The sequence below is a fragment of the Cornus florida genome, unplaced genomic scaffold (assembly GCF_030987335.1).
Source record: "Cornus florida cultivar Cherokee Brave unplaced genomic scaffold, ASM3098733v1 CherokeeBrave_3.0.0_Hap2_Chr04, whole genome shotgun sequence".
Taxonomy (NCBI): domain Eukaryota; kingdom Viridiplantae; phylum Streptophyta; class Magnoliopsida; order Cornales; family Cornaceae; genus Cornus; species Cornus florida.
The window spans coordinates 59,666,805-59,686,155 of record NW_026775574.1 but is presented as its reverse complement, the minus strand read 5'-3'; the positions used below and the strand labels follow the sequence as shown (position 1 = coordinate 59,686,155).

Below are 19,351 nucleotides of genomic sequence, written 5' to 3'. Positions count from 1 at the left end.
CCGAGATAAACCCGAGAGAAATTATCGAGGAGAGAGTCGAGGAGGGATTCGAGAAAGATGGCCGAGACGAGAACTAAGATCATAGAGGATAGATCGCAAAGAAGAGATTGCTGAGAGAAAGCCGAGGAAGGATCCAAGAGAGATTGCCAAGATAAGAACTGAGATCACGGAAGAGAGATTGCCGAGAAGAGATGGTTGAGAGAAAGCCGAGATGGAATCAAGACCGGAGTATGAATAAGACTAAAAAAAAATTTAAAGAGGGATCGATTTCCGCTCTGATACCATGTAGAAAGAGAGGGAGAGAGAGAATATATGAAAACGTATATCTTCTTGAGTGAGTAATACAATAATACAATGGTGTTTATATAGGAGAAGCTACGGGAGTAGGTGAGTGGAGAACAAACAAACCCTGTATATGGTAATTCTATATATGGTAATGAGGGGTAGGTGACAATTCATACAATACTAATAGCACACGTGTGACAACTCATACAATACTGTACAACAGGTCTACTTCTATTGTGTCTGGGGAAGGTTTCATTCCTCTAACTTCTTCCATGTCTCTCTGTACCATCTTACATGTTCCATGTTTAACTGGTTACCTACTGCCCATTAGTTAGATTACTAAAGCTCTTAAATATTCAGTAACATTATTTAATATGCATTGTGTCTTTCAGGATCTTCTTATGGGAGCGAAGCTTGATCTTGGTAAAGAAATAGGAGGTTTGTGCTATTTGGATATGAATTGGGCTCTAGATGGAAAAACAAATCATGTGAGAGTAATACTAAGGCAATGGAAAACACCAAAATTAATGTAACTAGAAATCACAAGGAAATATATAGTGGCGTCCTGGCTGCTGATAAGAATTCTAATTTATCTTGATAATTTCTATTAATAATTCCCTATTGTTTGGTATGATCACACATGCACATACAATATATATATATATATATATATAGAATTAATATTTTTCCTTGTTCTATATTAGAATAAACCGTACCGCATGAAGGCGCGCAATCTTGATGTTCTTCTCCACAGCATCGACTCCCATTACAGTAGCTCCCATTCGTGCCAAAGGCTGAACAAGCAAAAGAAGAGAATAAAAGTACACAACAATCAGTTCTAGTTCGAAATTGTACTTGGGTAAAATTTCATCAAAGCAAATATAAGTTAAACTAAAAAACAACAATTTGTTTATTGTCAAAGACATGTGTCTTTATAAAGCCACTAGGATATGTAAGACAACTGTCATATTTTTTGTCTTAAGATCTTGAGGGGTTATTATTCTTGCAAATATTGTGAAAGAGCCAAGCAACAGCACCAACAACAAAATGACAAGTGAAATTACAATAATAGGGTTTCTTTATATATATATATATATATATATATTGTTGGAATTTGTGTCTCAAATTCCTATTCTAATTATGTTTCTATTTTAGAGTTGTATTCTGTTTAGTAATTTCTTGTTTGGCAAGTCTTGGTCTCTAAGAAATTGTAATCCTTGTCCAACAAGGAATTGGGTTTGGAACTCTATAAATAGAAGCATAGGCTTTCGGATGAGAGTTATGAGAATGAGTGAGATGTAGTCTCATGAGGGAATTGTTGATGGGTAGAGGTAGCAAGTGGGTTGGTAGAGTAGGAAAAACTCCGGCGACGCTGGTAGCAAGGAAATAGGCTCGTGGAGTGGTGGTGTTGGTACTCTATTGTTGTAATTTCTCTACAAATCATAGTGGAATCTCTTCTCACCCATGGATGTAGGCCGGTTTTGGCTGAACCATGTATATCTTGTGTTTGTGAGTGATTGCTTTGTTGGCTTTCTTTGAATCTTTTTTATTTGTGTGCTTCCGCTGCCCCAACATATATATATAACTATAAACCATGCACACATAAATATGGTAAAGACCATGCACTAAAGAGTACACCTACTCTTAAGCGAACATTAATGCACTACCAAAGACATTCGAGCCATTTTGCTATGTAAGGAATGCATGTTCTACTAAAAAAAAGGAAAAGAAAAGAAAATGAGAAGGAAGAAGAAAAGAACAAAAAAATGTATGGTTTAGCAATTGTGTAAAAAAGCTTCGAAGGAGTAATGTGAAACATGCCCCCAAAAAGCAGGTAATGGGTCAACAATCTTCTGGCACCAAAGGTAATAGCATACACTTCCTTGTTGGATAGCTGTCTCAAGACCAGTTCAGAACTTGCTCCCACAACAAGACACTATATGGGTCCACAATTTTTTCTGCTATGAATATATTATCTACTGAGCCATCTATGGTTGCTCAAAGCTAAAGAACAAATTTTTAGAATAAGGCAGTCACTAGCTTCAGTAACAAATTTTTAGAATAAGGCAGCCACTAGCTTCAGTATATAGTGATACAAGTATAAGAACCATGGATATAAATGTGCTGAAAGGAACGAATTAAAAGACACTTTCTTCCAATAGGTGTTTTGTATGTGAAACTAAAAGAGCCTGCAAAACAAGTGTATCTTTATCATTGTATCTCACTCTTTATGTGGTACTTTCTGTTAAGGACTGGTAGTATTTGGGTTATCACAGTAGAATTCACTTGCTTCTCATTTCTTTCTTCCTCGGCACCTCTTGATGTCAAAGTAAAATGGAGCAGAAGTTAACAATTATGGGTATTATATGATGTCTCTAGGGAATAAGAGTCCATAAGACGTGAGATAAGCTTTATATTTTGGGAAGGAATAACAGTCGATTTGCCCTGCAGTACCTCAAAATTTCAACCAACTTTTCTGTACAAACATAACCAAATATGGGATTGCAGTAGTTTCTTTGATCTTTATTCAGTCATGGTACATCTCAAATCATTGTAAGAATCAACCCCACCCACCACCCCCCTCCAAAAAAAAAAAGGATTATATATATTTATATCTATTGTATATAATAGGCGATTTCAAGATTGAAAAGAATCTGTATATTGCCGTACAACGAATGGTTTACAATGCTTTAGTTAAATAGGAAATACAAGGAGCTAAAAAAAGGAAACTACAGGCTGTGACCACAGGCTGTAACAGGAAACTACAGGCTGTGACTACAGGCTGTATACTAACAGAATTTCCTAACCTTAGTCATTGACTAACTATATATGCACGCCTATCATATCCCCTAAAATCTGGTCTTATTAAAACCGAATCTCTCTTTTTCAACACTCCCCCTCAAGCTAGCTTGTAGATGTCTTCCATAGCTAGCTTGCTTCTTAAAACTTCAAACTGTCTCTTGTGTAGTCCTTTGGTAAGGATTTCTGCAGCTTGTTCAGTAATAGAGACATAAGGAATGCAAATCATACCACAGTCAAGCTTTTCCTTGATAAAGTGTTTGTCAACTTCCACATGTTTGGTTCTGTCGTGGAGGACTGGATTATGAGCAATTGAAATGGCAGCCTTGTTGTCACAGTAGACTCTCATTGGAGAAACAATAACTTTCAAATCTTCAAGGAGTCTTTTTAACCACATAGCTTCACAAATCCCATGGGCGAGTGCTCTGAACTCGACTTCTGCACTACTCCTCGCTACTACATTTTGTTTCTTGCTTCGCTATGTGACTAAGTTTCCTCCAATGAAGGTGCAATATCCTGAGGTAGATCGTCTATCAACTATACTGCCTGCCCAATCAGCATCTGTGTAAACCTCCACTTGCAAATGACCTTGTTTCTTGAACATAAGTCCTTTACCTGGTGAGCCCTTTAAGTACCTCAGAATGCTGTACACTGCTTCAAAGTGTTCCTGTCCAGGAGAGTGCATGAACTGACTCACCATACTGACTGCAAATGCTATATCTGGGCGTGTGTGAGATAAGTAAATTAGTCTTCCCACCAATCTCTGATATCTTTCACGATCAACCATATTCTCGGGTTCGGCAGCTTCTAACTTTAGGTTGACTTCAATTGGAGTGTCAGCAACTTTACACCCGAGTAGTCCTGTCTCATTAAGCAAATCAAGTACATATTTTCGTTGATTCACGAAAATTCCTTCTCTTGACCTGGCAAATTCCATTCCAAGGAAGTATTTTAATGCTCCCAGATCTTTGACTTCAAAATCTTTAGCAAGTTTCTTCTTCAGTCTGGTCAACTTTTCACTGTCATCACCTGTCAAAATTATATCATCCACATACACAATTAAAATGGCAATTTTCCCTTCCTCACCGTGTTTGTAGAACATGGTATGGTCTGCCTGACTCTGATGATACCCATGACTCTTCACAGCCTTTCCAAAGCGTTCAAACCACGCTCTTGGAGACTGTTTCAAACCGTACAGGGATTTTTTGAGTTTACAAACTTTGCTCTAACCGTGTTTTCCTTCGAACCCAGGTGGCAAGCTCATAAACACTTCTTCCAAGTCTCCATTTAAAAAGGCATTTTTTATGTCCAACTGATGTAATGGCCAGTTAGAATTGACTGCCAACGACAATAAGACTCGGATAGAATTTATTTTTGCTACAGGAGCAAACGTCTCTTGGTAATCAATGCCGTACGTTTGTGTAAAACCTATCGCCACAAGTCTTACCTTGTACCTTTCCACACTACCATCAGCTTTACACTTAATGCCGTACAGTTTTCTTTCCTTTGGGCAAGTCAACTATCTCCCACGTTCCACTCCTTTTAAGAGCATTCATCTCCTCTAACACTGTTGATTTCCAATTCGGATCATCTAGTGCTTCCTGAATGTTTCTTAGAACAAACAAGTGAGAAATATTTGAAGTAAAGGCCCTATGTTTATGGGAAAGTTTATCCTAAGACAAGTATTTGGCAATGGGATGCTGGGTACCGGTTCGGATTCCTTTTCTAACAGCTATAGGGATATCAAGGTCTACAAGAACTTGGCTAGGTGACTCTGTATGATCAGAAATAGTAGGGACAACTGCAGACAAGTTAGGTTTTAGAGTACCTTGAGTGTTCAGGGAGTCATTGCTCGGGACCTCTAATTGGCCTTGCTCGGGTACAATAGTAAGCTCTCTACTCTTTTGATGAGTCTTTTCCTGTTATAAACCAGAAGCTCAGGATTTGGTTTTTTTGGAACCGTTGGTAGGATTTCTCCCCCTGTTGGAGGTACAGTAAGGCTCGGCAGATTAGGACTAGGAGGCCCCGGGTTTCTTAATTCTAGAACATCATTTCCCTGTTTAAAAAGATTAGTGTTAGGAGAAATAGAGTGTGAGACAATAGTTTTAGGTAAGGGAATATTAGTAGAAATCTCCCAAAAATTTTCTTCACTCTCTTTCTCACACTGAAGAACAGTTTTCTGAAAATAAGGATGATTTTCTAGAAAAAAGACATCCATACTGATAAACATTTTTTTTTGTTTTCGGATTCAAGCATTTATACCCCTTTTTATTCGGGGCATACCTAACAAATACACATTTTTCAGCCCGAGGATCCAATTTAGACCGAAGTCTACTAGGTAAATGGACAAAGACAGTGCACCCAAATACTTTCAAAGGCAAGTTGCAATAAATCCGAGTTTCAGGAAAAGATTTTTTTAAGGCTTTCAAGGGGTGTAAAATAGTTAAGAACACGAATAGGCATCCTGTTAATCAAATATGTTGCTGTTAAAACGGCTTCACCCCACAAATACTTAGGAACATTCATTGAAAACATGATGGCACGAGAAACTTCAAGTAAATGTTTATTCTTTCTTTCAGCAATTCCGTTTTGTTAGGGCGTGTCAACACAAGTGGATTGGTGAAAAATTCCTTTTTCTGTTAAAAAACTTCCTAAAACTTCATTAAAGTATTTGGTGCCGTTATCAGTATGAAGAATGCCAATTTTTGTTTGAAATTGATTTTCAATCATCATATAAAAATCCTTGAATTATTTTTCAACCTCAGATTTTTCATTCATTAAATACACCCAACACAAACATGTATGATCATCAATAAAAGTCACAAACCATTTTTTTCCAGAAAGAGTTGTGATCCTAGAAGGGGCCCCAAACATCACTATGGATTAAATAAAATGGTTTTGATGTTTGGTAAGGTTTGGGAGAATACGTAGTTCGATGACTCTTTGATAAAAAACAATTCTCACAATAAAAAGATGGAACAATCCAATCCTTTAAACAAAGTAGGAAATAATTTTTTAAGATAAGAGAAACTAGGATGCCCTAGTCTAAAATGCCATAGCATTATTTGTTCTCTAACAGGGATAGAACGAAAACTACTCAGACCTTGAGCCTTTTTATTACTTGAAATATCATCTTCAAAATAGCAGAGACCATCTATCATCTTAGCACTGCTGATCGTCTTCCCCAAGCTCTGGTCCTGAAATTCACAATAGGATTCAAAAAAGATAACACGACAATTAGAGTTTTTGGACAATTTACTAATTGATAAAAGGTTACAAGCAAGCTTAGGGACATGAAGGACAGACTTAAGATCCATAATTTTTTGAAGTTTTACCAAACCTTTGCCTGCAATAGGAGAATAAGAACCATCGGCTATTCTGATTTTTTCATAGCTAGAACAGGGTGAATAAGTTTGAAATAAATGAGAAACACTTGTCATATGGTCAGAAGCCCCTGAATCAATGATCCATGGGGTAACACTGGAATTTGAACGACAAGGTAAGGCCTTCGGGTTGTTACCTGTTTGAGCAAGAGAAGCATTAGGAGTACCAGATGAGGAATTGAATTTTAGTAATTTTAAAAGATGATCCATCTGTTCTTTGCTGAAGGGAAGTGTCTCGGCTTCATGAGCTGATGGGGCTCGGTTGAATCTGCCTTCCTGGTTGAATTTGCCTTCCTGCTTACTCTTCCAATTCGCTGGTTTGCCATGAATTTTCCAGTAGGTTTCACGGGTATGGCAAGGCTTGTTGCAATGGTCACACCAAAGACGGGGCATTTCATCATGTTTCCTGCCAATATTCGCTTCAGATGCGACTAGGGCAGAGGTCTCAACAGCACCATTTGATAACTTTTTTCCAAGCATGACCAGCCTGCGACTTTCCTCTCTTCAAACCTTGAAGAAGACTTCACCGATTAAAGGCAAGGGTCGTCGTCCAATTATTCTGCCTCTCACTTCATCAAACTCGACATTGAGTCCAATGAGAAACTTGAAGATGCGGTTGTCTTCTACCTTTTTTTTGTAATGGTTGCAATCTTCAGGCGATTTCCACTCATAATCGCTGAACAAATCAAGGTCCTGCCACAAACGTTTTAGAGAGTTGAAATATTTTGTAACACTGTTATCTCCTTGACGGATCTCTCCGAGTTTCAGCGTTAGTTCATAGACTTGAGACTGATTTCCCAGGTCTGAATACATCTGGTTGACATTGTCCCAGAGTTCTTTTGCTGTGTGGTAACAAATATAATTAGAACTGATATCCTCCTCCATAGAATTCACCAATCAGGTCATCACCATCGAATTCTCTGCATCCGAGGTCGTGTAGGATGGATCTTCAGGTTTCGGTTCTTTCTTTTCTCCCGTCAAGTAGCCGATTTTGCCTCTGCCTCAGATGTACATCTGCACGGACTGGACCAGCGAAGGAAATTTTCACCGTTCAGTCGAATTGTGGTAATCTGGACTGAGTGTGTCTGAGAGTTTTGGACTTGGAACTCAGAGGTCTTGGTCTTGGACTCAGGTACGTCATCAGACATGGTGATTAGGGTTGTTTGGAAGAGAGAAAAAAAGGGACGGCTAGGGGTTTTTTATTTTCAAAAGAATCGGTAAGATGCTCTGATACCAAATAGGCGATTTCAAGACTGAAAAGAATCTGTATATTGTCGTACAAATAATAGTTTACAGTGCTTTAGTTAAATAGGAAATACAAGGAGCTAAAAAAAGGAAACTACAGGCTGTGACTACAGGCTGTAACAGGAAACTACAAGCTGTGACTACAGGCTGTACACTAATAGAATTTCCTAATCTTAGTCATTGACTATCTATATTTACATGCCTATCATATCCCCTAAAATCTGGTCTTATTAAAACCGAATATCTCTTTTTCAACATATATATATATATATATATATATATATATAGAGAGAGAGAGAGAGAGAGTAAGGGCCTCAGGAAGTTGAATCTTGATAGATGCTCTTTATACAATAACCAATAAAAAAAGTAGCTAGGACAAAGCTTCATCAAGTCAAATCTTTACATGAGGATTGCCCTTCACCAAGGCTCACAAATCTGTCAAACCTTGAGGTGATTTCTCTAGCTAAGAAAAAAATAACCTCTTACCATGTAAAATTTCTAGGGAAAATAGATACCAACAATGGAATCTTTTTGAGTTGTTTTTCATTTGGTCCCATATGTGTTAGCTGTGACTCTTTTCCTCCAGAAAATCTCTTCCACCTAGGGTTTGCCATTGAACCAATCTGTTTGAGAACAGCTATGGCTTGGCTCCACAAGGGCTCAGTTCATGTTCGTAACCAAGCTCAAACAAAATTATTGGGCTTGTATATTAAATGAGCCAAGCTCAAACAATGCTCTGCTTGGCTCGTTCGTTCGTGAAAACATTCGTGAAAAAGCCCACTTAGAGGCTCGTTTTGAGCACATGAACACACAAGTATATATATGTATAGCATGTATACACATACACACACAAAATTCCATATGTCTATATATTCAAGTTACCATAGATAAAGCCTAAGCCCAACCACCCCAACCCAACACAATTTATTTTCTCTTTTTTGAAATAAAACAGCCCTAGTGAAATGGGCCGGGATTCCTTTGTAGTAGTACAGTTCATATTTGTCCTGCTTTTCTCAAATTCCTTTCCTAAACTGGAGGTTCTAAAAGGGTATTCCGACTTATAGCCCCCTATGTTGTAAGTGGTAAGGGGAGAGTTACATCATGAAGTTCACATTGCACAAGGGCAAATGGCATTCTGTGCCATCTGTGCGTATCGCTTGTTGCACAGGTCACTCCTAAAGTATCTCAATGGATCCCCGTCTTGTCCAATGAGTTTTTAAATTGGAAGCATCCTCTGAGGGATGGTCTGCCCTTTTAGAAGAATTTTCCCAAGTCTGTTGTTGATGGCCCTCTCCCTCTTAATCAGATCAATAATGTGCTGAGGGGAGGAGGCTTTGCCTCTGAAGGCTCTGTCATTCCTCTCAAGCCTGGCTCCATTTGACTTGTGCAATCTTAATTTCGGCTTATATTCCCACTAATGTAATTTCCATTACCGATGAACAAATATTTTTATCCGCCAATTTATTTAATGCTGGAATCAGGTCTGGCCTGATGAGATAAGAACTCACCATTGTAGTTAGTTTATTCAAAATTATTAACTAGTATCATGTCATGTATCTTTTAACAGATTAATTATCAGTCCCATTGGAAAATTTAGAGGGAAATTTTCCAATTTCACAGCAAATTTCGCTTGATACCCAAGCAGTATTGTAGGCTCGTGTCGTGAGATCTTTGGTCAAGTCCTATAACAAGACTTTGATCGATTGCCAAACAGACTAGGCTATAAGGAATAGAGGAGTTAGCCGATAAATATGTGCTCCTCGATTGCGCTTGCCTCCTAACCCAAAAGCTTAAGCTATTGAGTAGTGTTGCATAACCCACCCATATATACTCAATACTTTACCCATCTAGATCCAATATGGGTTAAGAACCTCTAATATCCTTCCCCACCCAAACTTGCAACACCCTTGTTGCGGTTGGCCCACCCTGCCTACCCAGGTGGGGCCTTGGTTACCTTCTGGGCAGGCGCTTAGTGTGACACCAGATCAAGGAATGGTCTGGCTCTGATACTAACTGTAATAGTCCTGGATACCCACCGATATATACTCAACGCTCTCCCCATCCAGATCCAAGGATCAAATGTGGGACAAGAACCTTTAACACCTAGCCTATTACTTTTCCCTAAGCTCATTCCTATAAACTTATCTAAAACACTAAACTTTTATTCTCCTCTTCTATTCAAACAACCTACCCCGCCAACCACCCTCTAGCTGTTGTGAATCTTCTCCCTCAAGGTTGTTGGCAACTTCACTAATAATAAGCACCCATCTCCTCTGGTAATTGGCAACTACCAAGAATTTCTCCACTTCCTTTCTCTTTCTCTTTTCATCTCTTTCTTTCTATCAAAATTTTCTTGCTAGCTTAGGGTTTCTATTTTCTTTCAAAATCATTGTTCATATTAATTAAGGGGGGATTTTTTTGGGGTTGTAAATCACTTTCTTTTGTTGATTCTCTGCGTCTATCAGCTCTCTTTTGTTCTCCATGTCTCACTCTCTTAAAGTTTATTTATTTTTAACCTGGCAATACACTCAAATTTTGGTTATAGTTTCCTTCCAATCTTTTTTTGCACAAATTAATTGCTATGGTCTATCTTTCAAATCTTAGGGGTTGCAAACTGTTGATTCTCATAACTGATAACAAGTTTGAGCTCGGCTCGCCAAATCAAACAAGCTGGTCAAGCCGAACTCAAGTTTTTCAATCTCAGCTCGGCTTGTTTACAGCCCTACCTCCACCTGTCGTTACTTACTTGTTCCTTAAATGAAGTTATTACACAGACAGCTCCGAAGATCTCATTGTATTCGTGGCAACATTAGAATACAACTTAATCATCTATGCCCAAATTTTCATGACACTAGAAAAGTACGACTCAGAAAATGACTGAACAATATAAGCCCTGTTAACAAACTAAGTCAGACCTCTAACGAACTTTCAAATCTTCAATCTTTAACATGTTGATGGGCATAATATAGGAATACAAGGAAATGAAGAATGCATCATTGACTATGTAATTAGTCAGACATGTTAAGATAATGAAAAACGAAACAAGCAAAAAAAAAAAAAAACCACACAAAAAGCAAAAACAAAAAACAAAACCAGCAAGGCAATTGACAGCAGCAATTGAAAATGGTACGTTCTTGAAGAGGTCGGTGTATGCAAAAAAAGAAGAAAGCCATTGGCATGAAAGAATAATTATAAATTGGTGCATCATCCAAATTTAAAGAATGATATACCTCTGATAGAATTCCCCCTCCACATCCAACATCCACAAACTTTAGTCCTTCAAAAGGCCTAGCACAATTTGGATCCTTTCTGAAACAACAAAAAGTGCAAGACGTTCATTCGGTCAGTTTTATAACAGGGCCAGAAGAATAATAGATGAAGAATACGCAAACTTCTAAAGGGATTTCTTGCAATGGATCCAATAAAGAATTCTGAAACATACAACACCAAGAAGTAACCAAAAACTTATTGTTGGAATTTTGAAATAATTGAAGAGGTAATCAAAAACTTATTGTTGGAATTTTAAAATAATTGAATTCAATTATTTTTTGCCCATTCTGAGTCAAAAACTTCTGTAGTATTCCATTCATAGGAAGGTATTATCCAGATAGTTTATGATAGTACAAGCTAAAGTCAGGGATGGCTGAATGCTGAACCTTTCCCCAATTCAACCCATCCAAATTCCAAACAGAAGGTATATAGACCCGATGCTGGTTTTGCCTTGCAGAATGCTACTCCTCCTTCTGGGTTTACGGGTTTTACGAAATGGGAAAGGGGAGTGTCGCGGGCAGAGGAGAGCTCCAGCGAGAAACACCAGCAAAAGGGGCAGTTGCCAGTGAAGGTGGAAGCTCCAGTGGGGTGCCTGTTGGAGAAGACTGTGTTTTGGGTAATTTTCAGGGAGGGGCAGGAATGGACGGAAATGGTCTGTCTAGGTTGTGTGTGGTGTGGAGATTGCGGATGATAGTTTGTGGGTGACAAGGCACTCAAAATGCACTCTAGCCAGCCTGCTGAAGACCTATTCTAAGGGTATCGAGTTACGGTCAAACATGGAGGATGGAGGACATATTTTGTGTATTGGAAAGGGGATTCAGTTGAACCTTCAGAGGGAGTCGGCAGCTTTGTTAGCAGAGATGAAGCTGTACAACAGGGAAGAAATTTTGGGCAGATTGGGAGATGGCACTAAGCGTACTATTGCAGCAGATTCAGAGTGTGGATTTGGCTCTTCATCTGATGGGGAAAATGAGGATCAGCTTAGTGCTGAGGCCAATGAGGGGCTGCAGAAGGATCCATTTGAGTTTAATCATGTGATAGTGGTTAGGGGAAGGTGAAAGATGGGATCCCCCACAACCTTTGGTAGTCATGGTTCACGAAGGAGAGGGTGTTGTGAATGAACAGTCCATGGTGCACACTGAAGAGGATTGATTAATGAGTACTATTGGGGAGGTGAGTAAGAAAGAGCCTTGGGCTATCCTATGATGGGAAGGAAGGACGGGCTATGGAGTTGTTTCTCTATCGATGTGGAATGGAGGGTTGATAAGAGGAAGAAAAAATCAACTAGGAGGGGGGAAAAGAGAGAGAGAGCTACAAATCCTTATATCCTTTGTGAACTATGATGGTAGGAGTGGGTAAGGGAAAGGGAGAAGGGCAAGGGAGGGAGGACTGAGGAGGAGGGAGGAGAAAGCTATTGCGTGCACATGAAGACACACATCATATCATGGAATATTCAGGGTCTCGGGTGATTTGCTTGCAAGAGACGAAGTTGGCTTCTTCTTCTAGGGAGATTGTGAGGAGTATTTGTGGAGGGTGCTTTATGGAGTGGAAGGTGCTTGATGACATAAGTTTGGCAGTTGATATCTTGGTGATGTGGGATAGGAGGTGGGTGTTTAGAGCGGATGTGTAAAAGAGGACATTCTTTGTCTTTTCAGATAGAGGAGGATGGAGATTCTTGGGTGTGGATGGAGGATCTGTAGAGGCTTTTGCTGGGGAGAAGCTTTGCCTAGTTTGGAGGAGATGGGGTGGCATGTGGTGTGTGTGTGTGTTTGGGGGGGTTGCAGGGCTTTAACGCTGCCAAATTGCTCTCGCTAGGCTAGTGTTGAATCATATAAGTTTGTTGTTTGATTGTGAGGGGTTGAGGAAGACTCCATTCAAATTCAACAATGTGTGGCTTCATGCAAATGGGTTCCTGAAGAGGGTTTGGAACTTTGGAGTAGGTGGGTGGGCTACGTGGTAATGGGGAATTCAAGTTTTGTACTTGTAAACAAACCTCGGGGCTTGAAGGAGGAGCTGAAGAAATGGAATAGGGAGGTACCTGGCAACCTCGAATGGAGGAAGAACATAATCTTATTAGAGATTGCCGAGGTTGATCAGAAGGAAGGAACAGAGGACCTAGGTGGGGAGGAAAAGGGGAGGAGAGAGGAACATAAGGCGAAAATTGGAGAGATTATGGTGATGGAAGAGATTTCGGGAAGGCAAAAGTCTAGGGCTTTGTGGCTTAAGGAGGGGGGCCGAAATACGAAGTTTTTTCATATGTTGGCCAATGCTCACCAGAGAAGCAACCACATCACGCAGATCAAGAGTGGGTCTATGTTGAGCAAGGAGAAGGATGTGGAGAGAGGTGTCACCTCATTCTACTAGCAATCATATAAGGAGACTTCGGATTGGAGACCTCTTTTGGGAGGTTTGGAGTTCGACTTGATTTCTTTGGAGGACCAAGTGCGCTTGGAGAGGCCTTTTGAGGAGGAGGAAGTAGACAAAGCCCCGGGGCTGAATGAGTTTTTCATGTGTTTCTTTCATCAGAATTGGGAGGTGGTGAAGAAGGAGATCATGGAGGCAAACAACTTCTTCCACTTGCATGGGAAGTTTGACAAGTCAATGAACGCTTCCTTTATTGCGCTCATTCCTAAGAAGGGTGGTGTTGTTGACGTCAAAGACTTTAAGCCTAATAGCTTGATGGGTAGTATGTAGAAAGCTCATAGCCAAAAAACTAGCAGCAAGGTTGAAGGAAGTGCTTGATGGGCTAATCTCACTCTCAGCATGCTTTTGTTAGAGGCTGTCAGATTTTAGACTCAATGTTGGTTTTGCGGATGGCCGAGTCAGAAGTGGAGGGCCGGGAATGGTGTGTAAGCTTGATGTGGAGAAAGCTTATGACCACGTGAATTGTGAATTTATTGATTTATATTCTGGAGAGGATGGGTGTGACAACCTCTGTGGGCGGGTGCGAGACATTGGAGGACACTGGCAGGCTACAGGATGTCATGATCCCACATCGCCTAGGGAAGGTGAAGTGCTATATGTAAGGTTCAACACCCTTCTATAACACAACGCATTTTAAAGCCATGATGACCATGAACCCAACAAAACTCCAAAGTTAAGCATGCTTACTCCGGAGTAGTACCAAGATAGGTGACATCCTGTGAAGTCTCGGTCCGGGGGAGCCGAAAGTGGACAATATTGTTTTTGGGTAGGGTAAGGGCTGTTACAATGGGTTCGGGGAGGGTGGAAGGTATGGATCCAATTCTGTATTTCCACGGTGCGATTCTCAATCTTAGTGAATGAGTTCTTTATGGCTTCTTTGGTAGCTCAAGAGGCTTGCAAAAGGGCGAACCCCTATCTCCTTATATTTTTATCATCATGAAGGAGGCTTTTAGTAGACTGATGAGGAGAGCGGGGGTGTTAGGTTACTTCAGAGGCTTCGGGGTTGGCAAGGCTCATTGAGGTGTCCCATTTGCTTTTCGAGGATGAAACCATTGTGTTCTGTGATGCGAATGCGAGCCAAGCGGTATTAAAGCTGAAAATCAACCTTGGGAAGAGATTGTGCCAGTGGGGTGGTGAAGGAGGTTGATCAATTGGCTAGCGTCTTGGGTTGTAGAGTTGGGTCCTTCCCGATGGTCTATTTGGGATTGCCTATGGGTGTCCACTCAATTAGAGTGGCATCCTGGGATCCAGTTATGCAACGATTTGTAAGGCTGCTGGTAAGGTGGAAGAAACAGTATTTATCGAAATGGGGGCATCTAACCTTTGCTAAAGAGCACCCTTTCGAGTCTTCCTACACAATTCATGTCTCTATTCCCGATTCCTTCTTCTATGGTGAGGAGAATTGGGAGGCTGCAGAGAAACTTCCTATGGGGTGGGCATGGGAGATGAGTTCAGGTATCATCTTGTGGGTTGGGAGCAAATTTGCAGACGTGTACGGGATGATGGGCTGGGAGTAAGAAGATTATACTTGTTCAACAAAGCTCTGTTAGGCAAGTGAGAGATAGAGATTTTGGAGGAGAGTCATTTGTTGTAGATATGGAGATATTCGAGGAGGTTGGTGCTCCTTGGTGGTGCGGTCCCCTGCGGGAGTGGGCTTATGGAAGAACATTCAAAGGTTTGGAATGAATTCTCCAACACATTTGCTTCAAGGTGAGGGGAGGGAGGCATATAAGTTTCTGGAAGAGTCCTTGGTGTGGCGAGAGGCCTTTAGAACGGATGTTTCCAAGATTGGTTGGGATTGAAGTGGATAGGTATGCGACAGTGCTCATTGCTATATTCTTGATAGCGAGAGACATGCACTTCGAGAGACATGCACTTCAAGAGACATTTAAAGAGTTGGAGGATATGTTTTTTTTTTTTTTTTTTTGATAAGTAATAATAAATTAAAAAAGGCGTTCAATAGGGGAACGCATCCCGTGGACAAAGGAACCGGGGTTTAAGGCCCTAAAGAATCCAAAAAAGAGATTAAATCAACACAAGAGGAACACGAACTTCTGTTCACATAACAAAAAAGAGAGCGAATAATAAAAAGTTTCAGTGTCGCTGTAGACGACTCCTTCCCTTCAAACATTCTACTATTTCGCTCCTTCCAGATACACCACCAAATACAATGTGGTACAGATCTCCAATAAGCACGAACGCTCCTACTCACACGGCAACCTCTCCAAATATGAATTAGGCCCCTAGTAGAGCGTGACATTACCCAACACATGCCAAATAGGCCAAGAATGAGATTCCAATAATCGTGCGCTACAGAGCAATGCAAAAAGAGATGATCAACTGACTCCCCATCCTGCTTACATAAACAGCACCAATTAACAAGAAAATTTCCCCTTTTCCTCAGATTATCGATCGTCAGAATTTTTCCCCAAACAGCAGTCCATACAAAGAAAGCCACCCTAGTAGGGACCATAGAGCACCAAATAGTCTTCCATGGAAAATCATAGGATGCGAAATTAGACAGACATAAAAACAAGGACCTTACTGCAAAACGCCCGTGAGAGGAGGGAATCCAAATCAAATTGTCAAAACCCCTACCAATTCCTTCTTGCCGATACAATTGATCCAAGAAAATGCTCACCTCTTCCAACTCCCAATCCTGAAATGAACGCCGAAAATGAACATTCCACGTAATCCCACTATTATCAAGCTGATAACAGTTAGCTACTATGGCATGTTTATCAACTGCAATACTATATAACCTGGGAAATGTACGACATAAAGGCTGGTTCCCACACCAAAGATCATCCCAAAAGCAAACGCAACTACCATCCCGAACTCTGAATCTGATATGAGAGGAAAAGGCATCCCATCCTTGCCGAATGGATTTCCAAGCCCCAACTCCTCCCGCAATAGAAACCGGACGTGTAGTCCATCCGCCAGCATCTTCCCCATACCTGCAAGACACTAATATACGCCAAGGACGATGTCTTTCCTTCCCGAATCTCTACAACCACTTACCCAGAAGAGCTTTATTAAAAGGGATCAATCGTCTAATACCAAGACCCCCCAACTTTATAGGCTTGCAAACTTGCTCCCATCTAACAAGATGATACTTGAACTCATCTCCCCTTCCTCCCCAAAGGAAATTCCTTTGAATTTGTTCAATTCTATCAGCAACGGAGCATGGAAGTTGGAACAAAGAAAGAAAATAAGTGGGAAGACTTGATAAAGTGCTCTTAATGAGAGTTACTTTACCCCCTTTAGATAAATATTGCTTCTTCCAACCAGCCAACCTCTTTGCATACCTATCAAGCACAGAATCCCAACTCCCCACCAACCTGGAAGAAACCCCTAGGGGCAGACCCAGATAAGGGATGGGAAAGGAATTCACCCTCCACCCAAGAACTGCAGCTAAAGAAGAGATGTCCTCAACATTCCCGACCGGGACAAGCACACTCTTGGCCACATTCACCTTTAACCCGGAAACTGCCTGAAAGCAAGCTAGAATGCACCTCAAATATCTAAGTTGGAGTTGGAGGATATGTTTTGAGTTCTTAGCTTTTGTTTATAGCCAGCCTATTGTTGGTTGCGTATGGATGATTGGTTCTGGATGGGAACGAGTCATGGGAGGTTTAAGGTGCGATTTTTTATTGTCGTCTTTTGGTGGTTCAAGGATATCATTTCCAAGGAAATCAATTTTGGCGCTCTAAGGCCCCCTTTGAAGTTGGCCTTTTTTTGGATGGATAGCTGTTTTGGGGAAGATCTTAACTATTGAGTATTGACAATCTAAGGAAGAGGCATTAACTTATAGTCAATTAGGGTTGTATGTGTAAAAGGGATGAGGAGTCAGTGGATCATCTCCTCTTACATTGTCCCAGAGTTAGAGGCGGATGGGACACGTTGTGTGCCATTTTTGGGATATAGTGGGTCATGACAGAGTCGGCGTTGAGTTTGAGTGATGCTTAGGGAGGGTGTTCCATGTAGCCTCAAGTTAGAGATGCACGGAGGATGGCGCCGCTTTGTCTGTGGTGGGACTTATGGAGAGAGCAGAATAGGAGATCCTTCGATGGTATGAAATCTCCTGGGGGGGTGTTTAGATTCTCTGTACTTAGTTCTCTATTTTTGGGGGTTTAGGGATTGGATTGTAAATTTTTGGAGATTCTTTTGTCTTTTGTGGATAGATTAAGGCTATAATTTTTTGTTGGTGCAGTTGTTTTGGGCCGCGCCCCCGTTTTGCCTGGGGGGGTGGGTGTTAGAGGATGGGTGAAAGTAAATTCCCATGACAAGTGAACATGCAGATTGAATGGCTAATAAATCTCAATCTACGACATTTTAAATCATAACAAGATCCCTTAATAATATAATACTTCAAACCATGCATCCCTTTATGAACTTGAATTTCTATGAGGTGTCGTAATCGTGTCGGACACCGTGTAGAACACCGACAACACTTCATGAACAATCCTAGACATGTCTCTGACACTTCATTTCCATCTACAGAATTTTGAATTTTTTATTATATTTTTAATAAGTAGTGTCCATAATTTTCATTATTTCAGACACTTGGTCCACACATCTTGGACATTGGTTCTACACAATCCGGACACTCGACAACATATCCCACACTTTATCTTGTATAAAACAAACATATGGCAATCCGAGAACAACATTATGAATACATATATCAAAGTGTCCAACTTCTTTTTCTTTAAAAAGTTGATATTAAACACGTCATAGTATGTAATACGAACAAAAACGTCACTACAATGACAAGATCATGGTTGTTAAAGGCGCCGAAGGCGCGCGCCTGAGGCGCCAGGCGCCACCTTGGCGCCTTGAAAGGCTTAGGGCGAGGGCCTTGTTATAGGCGTGCGCTTTTGGGGCTTAGGCGCAGGGCTACAGGCACGGCACAGGCGCGCCTGTTTGAAAAGTTTTTTTTTTTGATTTTTTTTTTGATTATTTTGGTTGTAAGTCTTGTGAGTTGTGACTTGTGTGAGTGACAGACCCATGTGATATATTCAGATATGTTACAGTCACTTTTGTACTTTAAGCTTTTATCAGTTGTCAAAAAAAAAAAAAAAAGCCGGAAGCAAAAAGCAAAAGGAAAAGGGAAGAAGAGAGTAAGAGACAGAGAAGAGAGAGAGAAGTACAAGCCGGAAGCTCGTCGGATCTGCTGTCTGCGAAGCCCGGATCTGCAAAGCGCCGATAAGTTCTTCTCCTTGCTTCTTCTTCTCTCCTTCTTGCTTCTTCTTCTCTGTTTTTTTTTTTTTCTTTTTTCTTTTTTTTTTTCTTCTTCTTCTTTTCTTCAGTTCTCTTCTCTCGGCTCTCCTCGACTCCAGAAGTCTAAAGTCTTGCTTTTTATTTTTTATTTTTTTATTTTATTTTTTTTCTTTGAGCCGAGTCTCCGCTCTTCTTTATTTTTTTTTTTCTTCTCGGCTCTTTTTTTTTTTTTCCTTTCCTTTTCTTTTTTTTTTTTTTCTTTTGCCCTCTATTCTTCTTCTCTCGGCTCTCACCCTCTCTCCGATTTTTTTTTCTTATTTTTTTTTTAATTTTTTTTTTTCTATTCTTCTTCTTCTCGGCTCTCTCTGACCTTTTTTTTTAAAATTTTTTTTTTCTTTCTATTCTTCTTCTCGGCTCTCTCTGCTTCTGCTCTTCAACCTCTTCTTTTATTTTTGTTTTTTATTTTTTTATAATCTGAGTTGCTGGAATAAATTGTAGTTTACAATTTTACAATTCTCTGCTGCTAGAATAAATTGTAGTTTACAACTTTACAATTCTGAGCTGGAATAAATTGTAGTTTACAACTTTACAATTCTGTGCTGCTGGAATAAATTGTAGTATACATATCAGTTGGTATATGCCTATATGGTATCATGCAGTCCATATATGCATATATATTACATCTCATATAGTTGATAAATCTCATATAGAATTTATCATGC

The 19,351-nt window shown here is 40.2% G+C and overlaps 1 protein-coding gene across 6 annotated transcripts in view; it reads right to left on the bottom strand.

The window, feature by feature from the left end:
- Positions 1–19,351, bottom strand: part of LOC132303338 (ubiquinone biosynthesis O-methyltransferase, mitochondrial-like) — a 60,022-nt gene that overhangs the window by 26,435 nt on the left and 14,236 nt on the right. For 5 of the 6 annotated variants that reach the window (XM_059800563.1, XM_059800558.1, XM_059800564.1 and 2 more), the window contains 2 exons: positions 10,943–11,021; positions 1,002–1,079 (listed from right to left, as the gene is read on the bottom strand). In XM_059800563.1, the coding sequence (XP_059656546.1) occupies positions 1,002–1,079; positions 10,943–11,021 (157 nt within the window). The remainder of the gene's footprint in view (positions 1–1,001; positions 1,080–10,942; positions 11,022–19,351) is intronic. The other variant, XM_059800560.1, reaches the window with a different exon arrangement.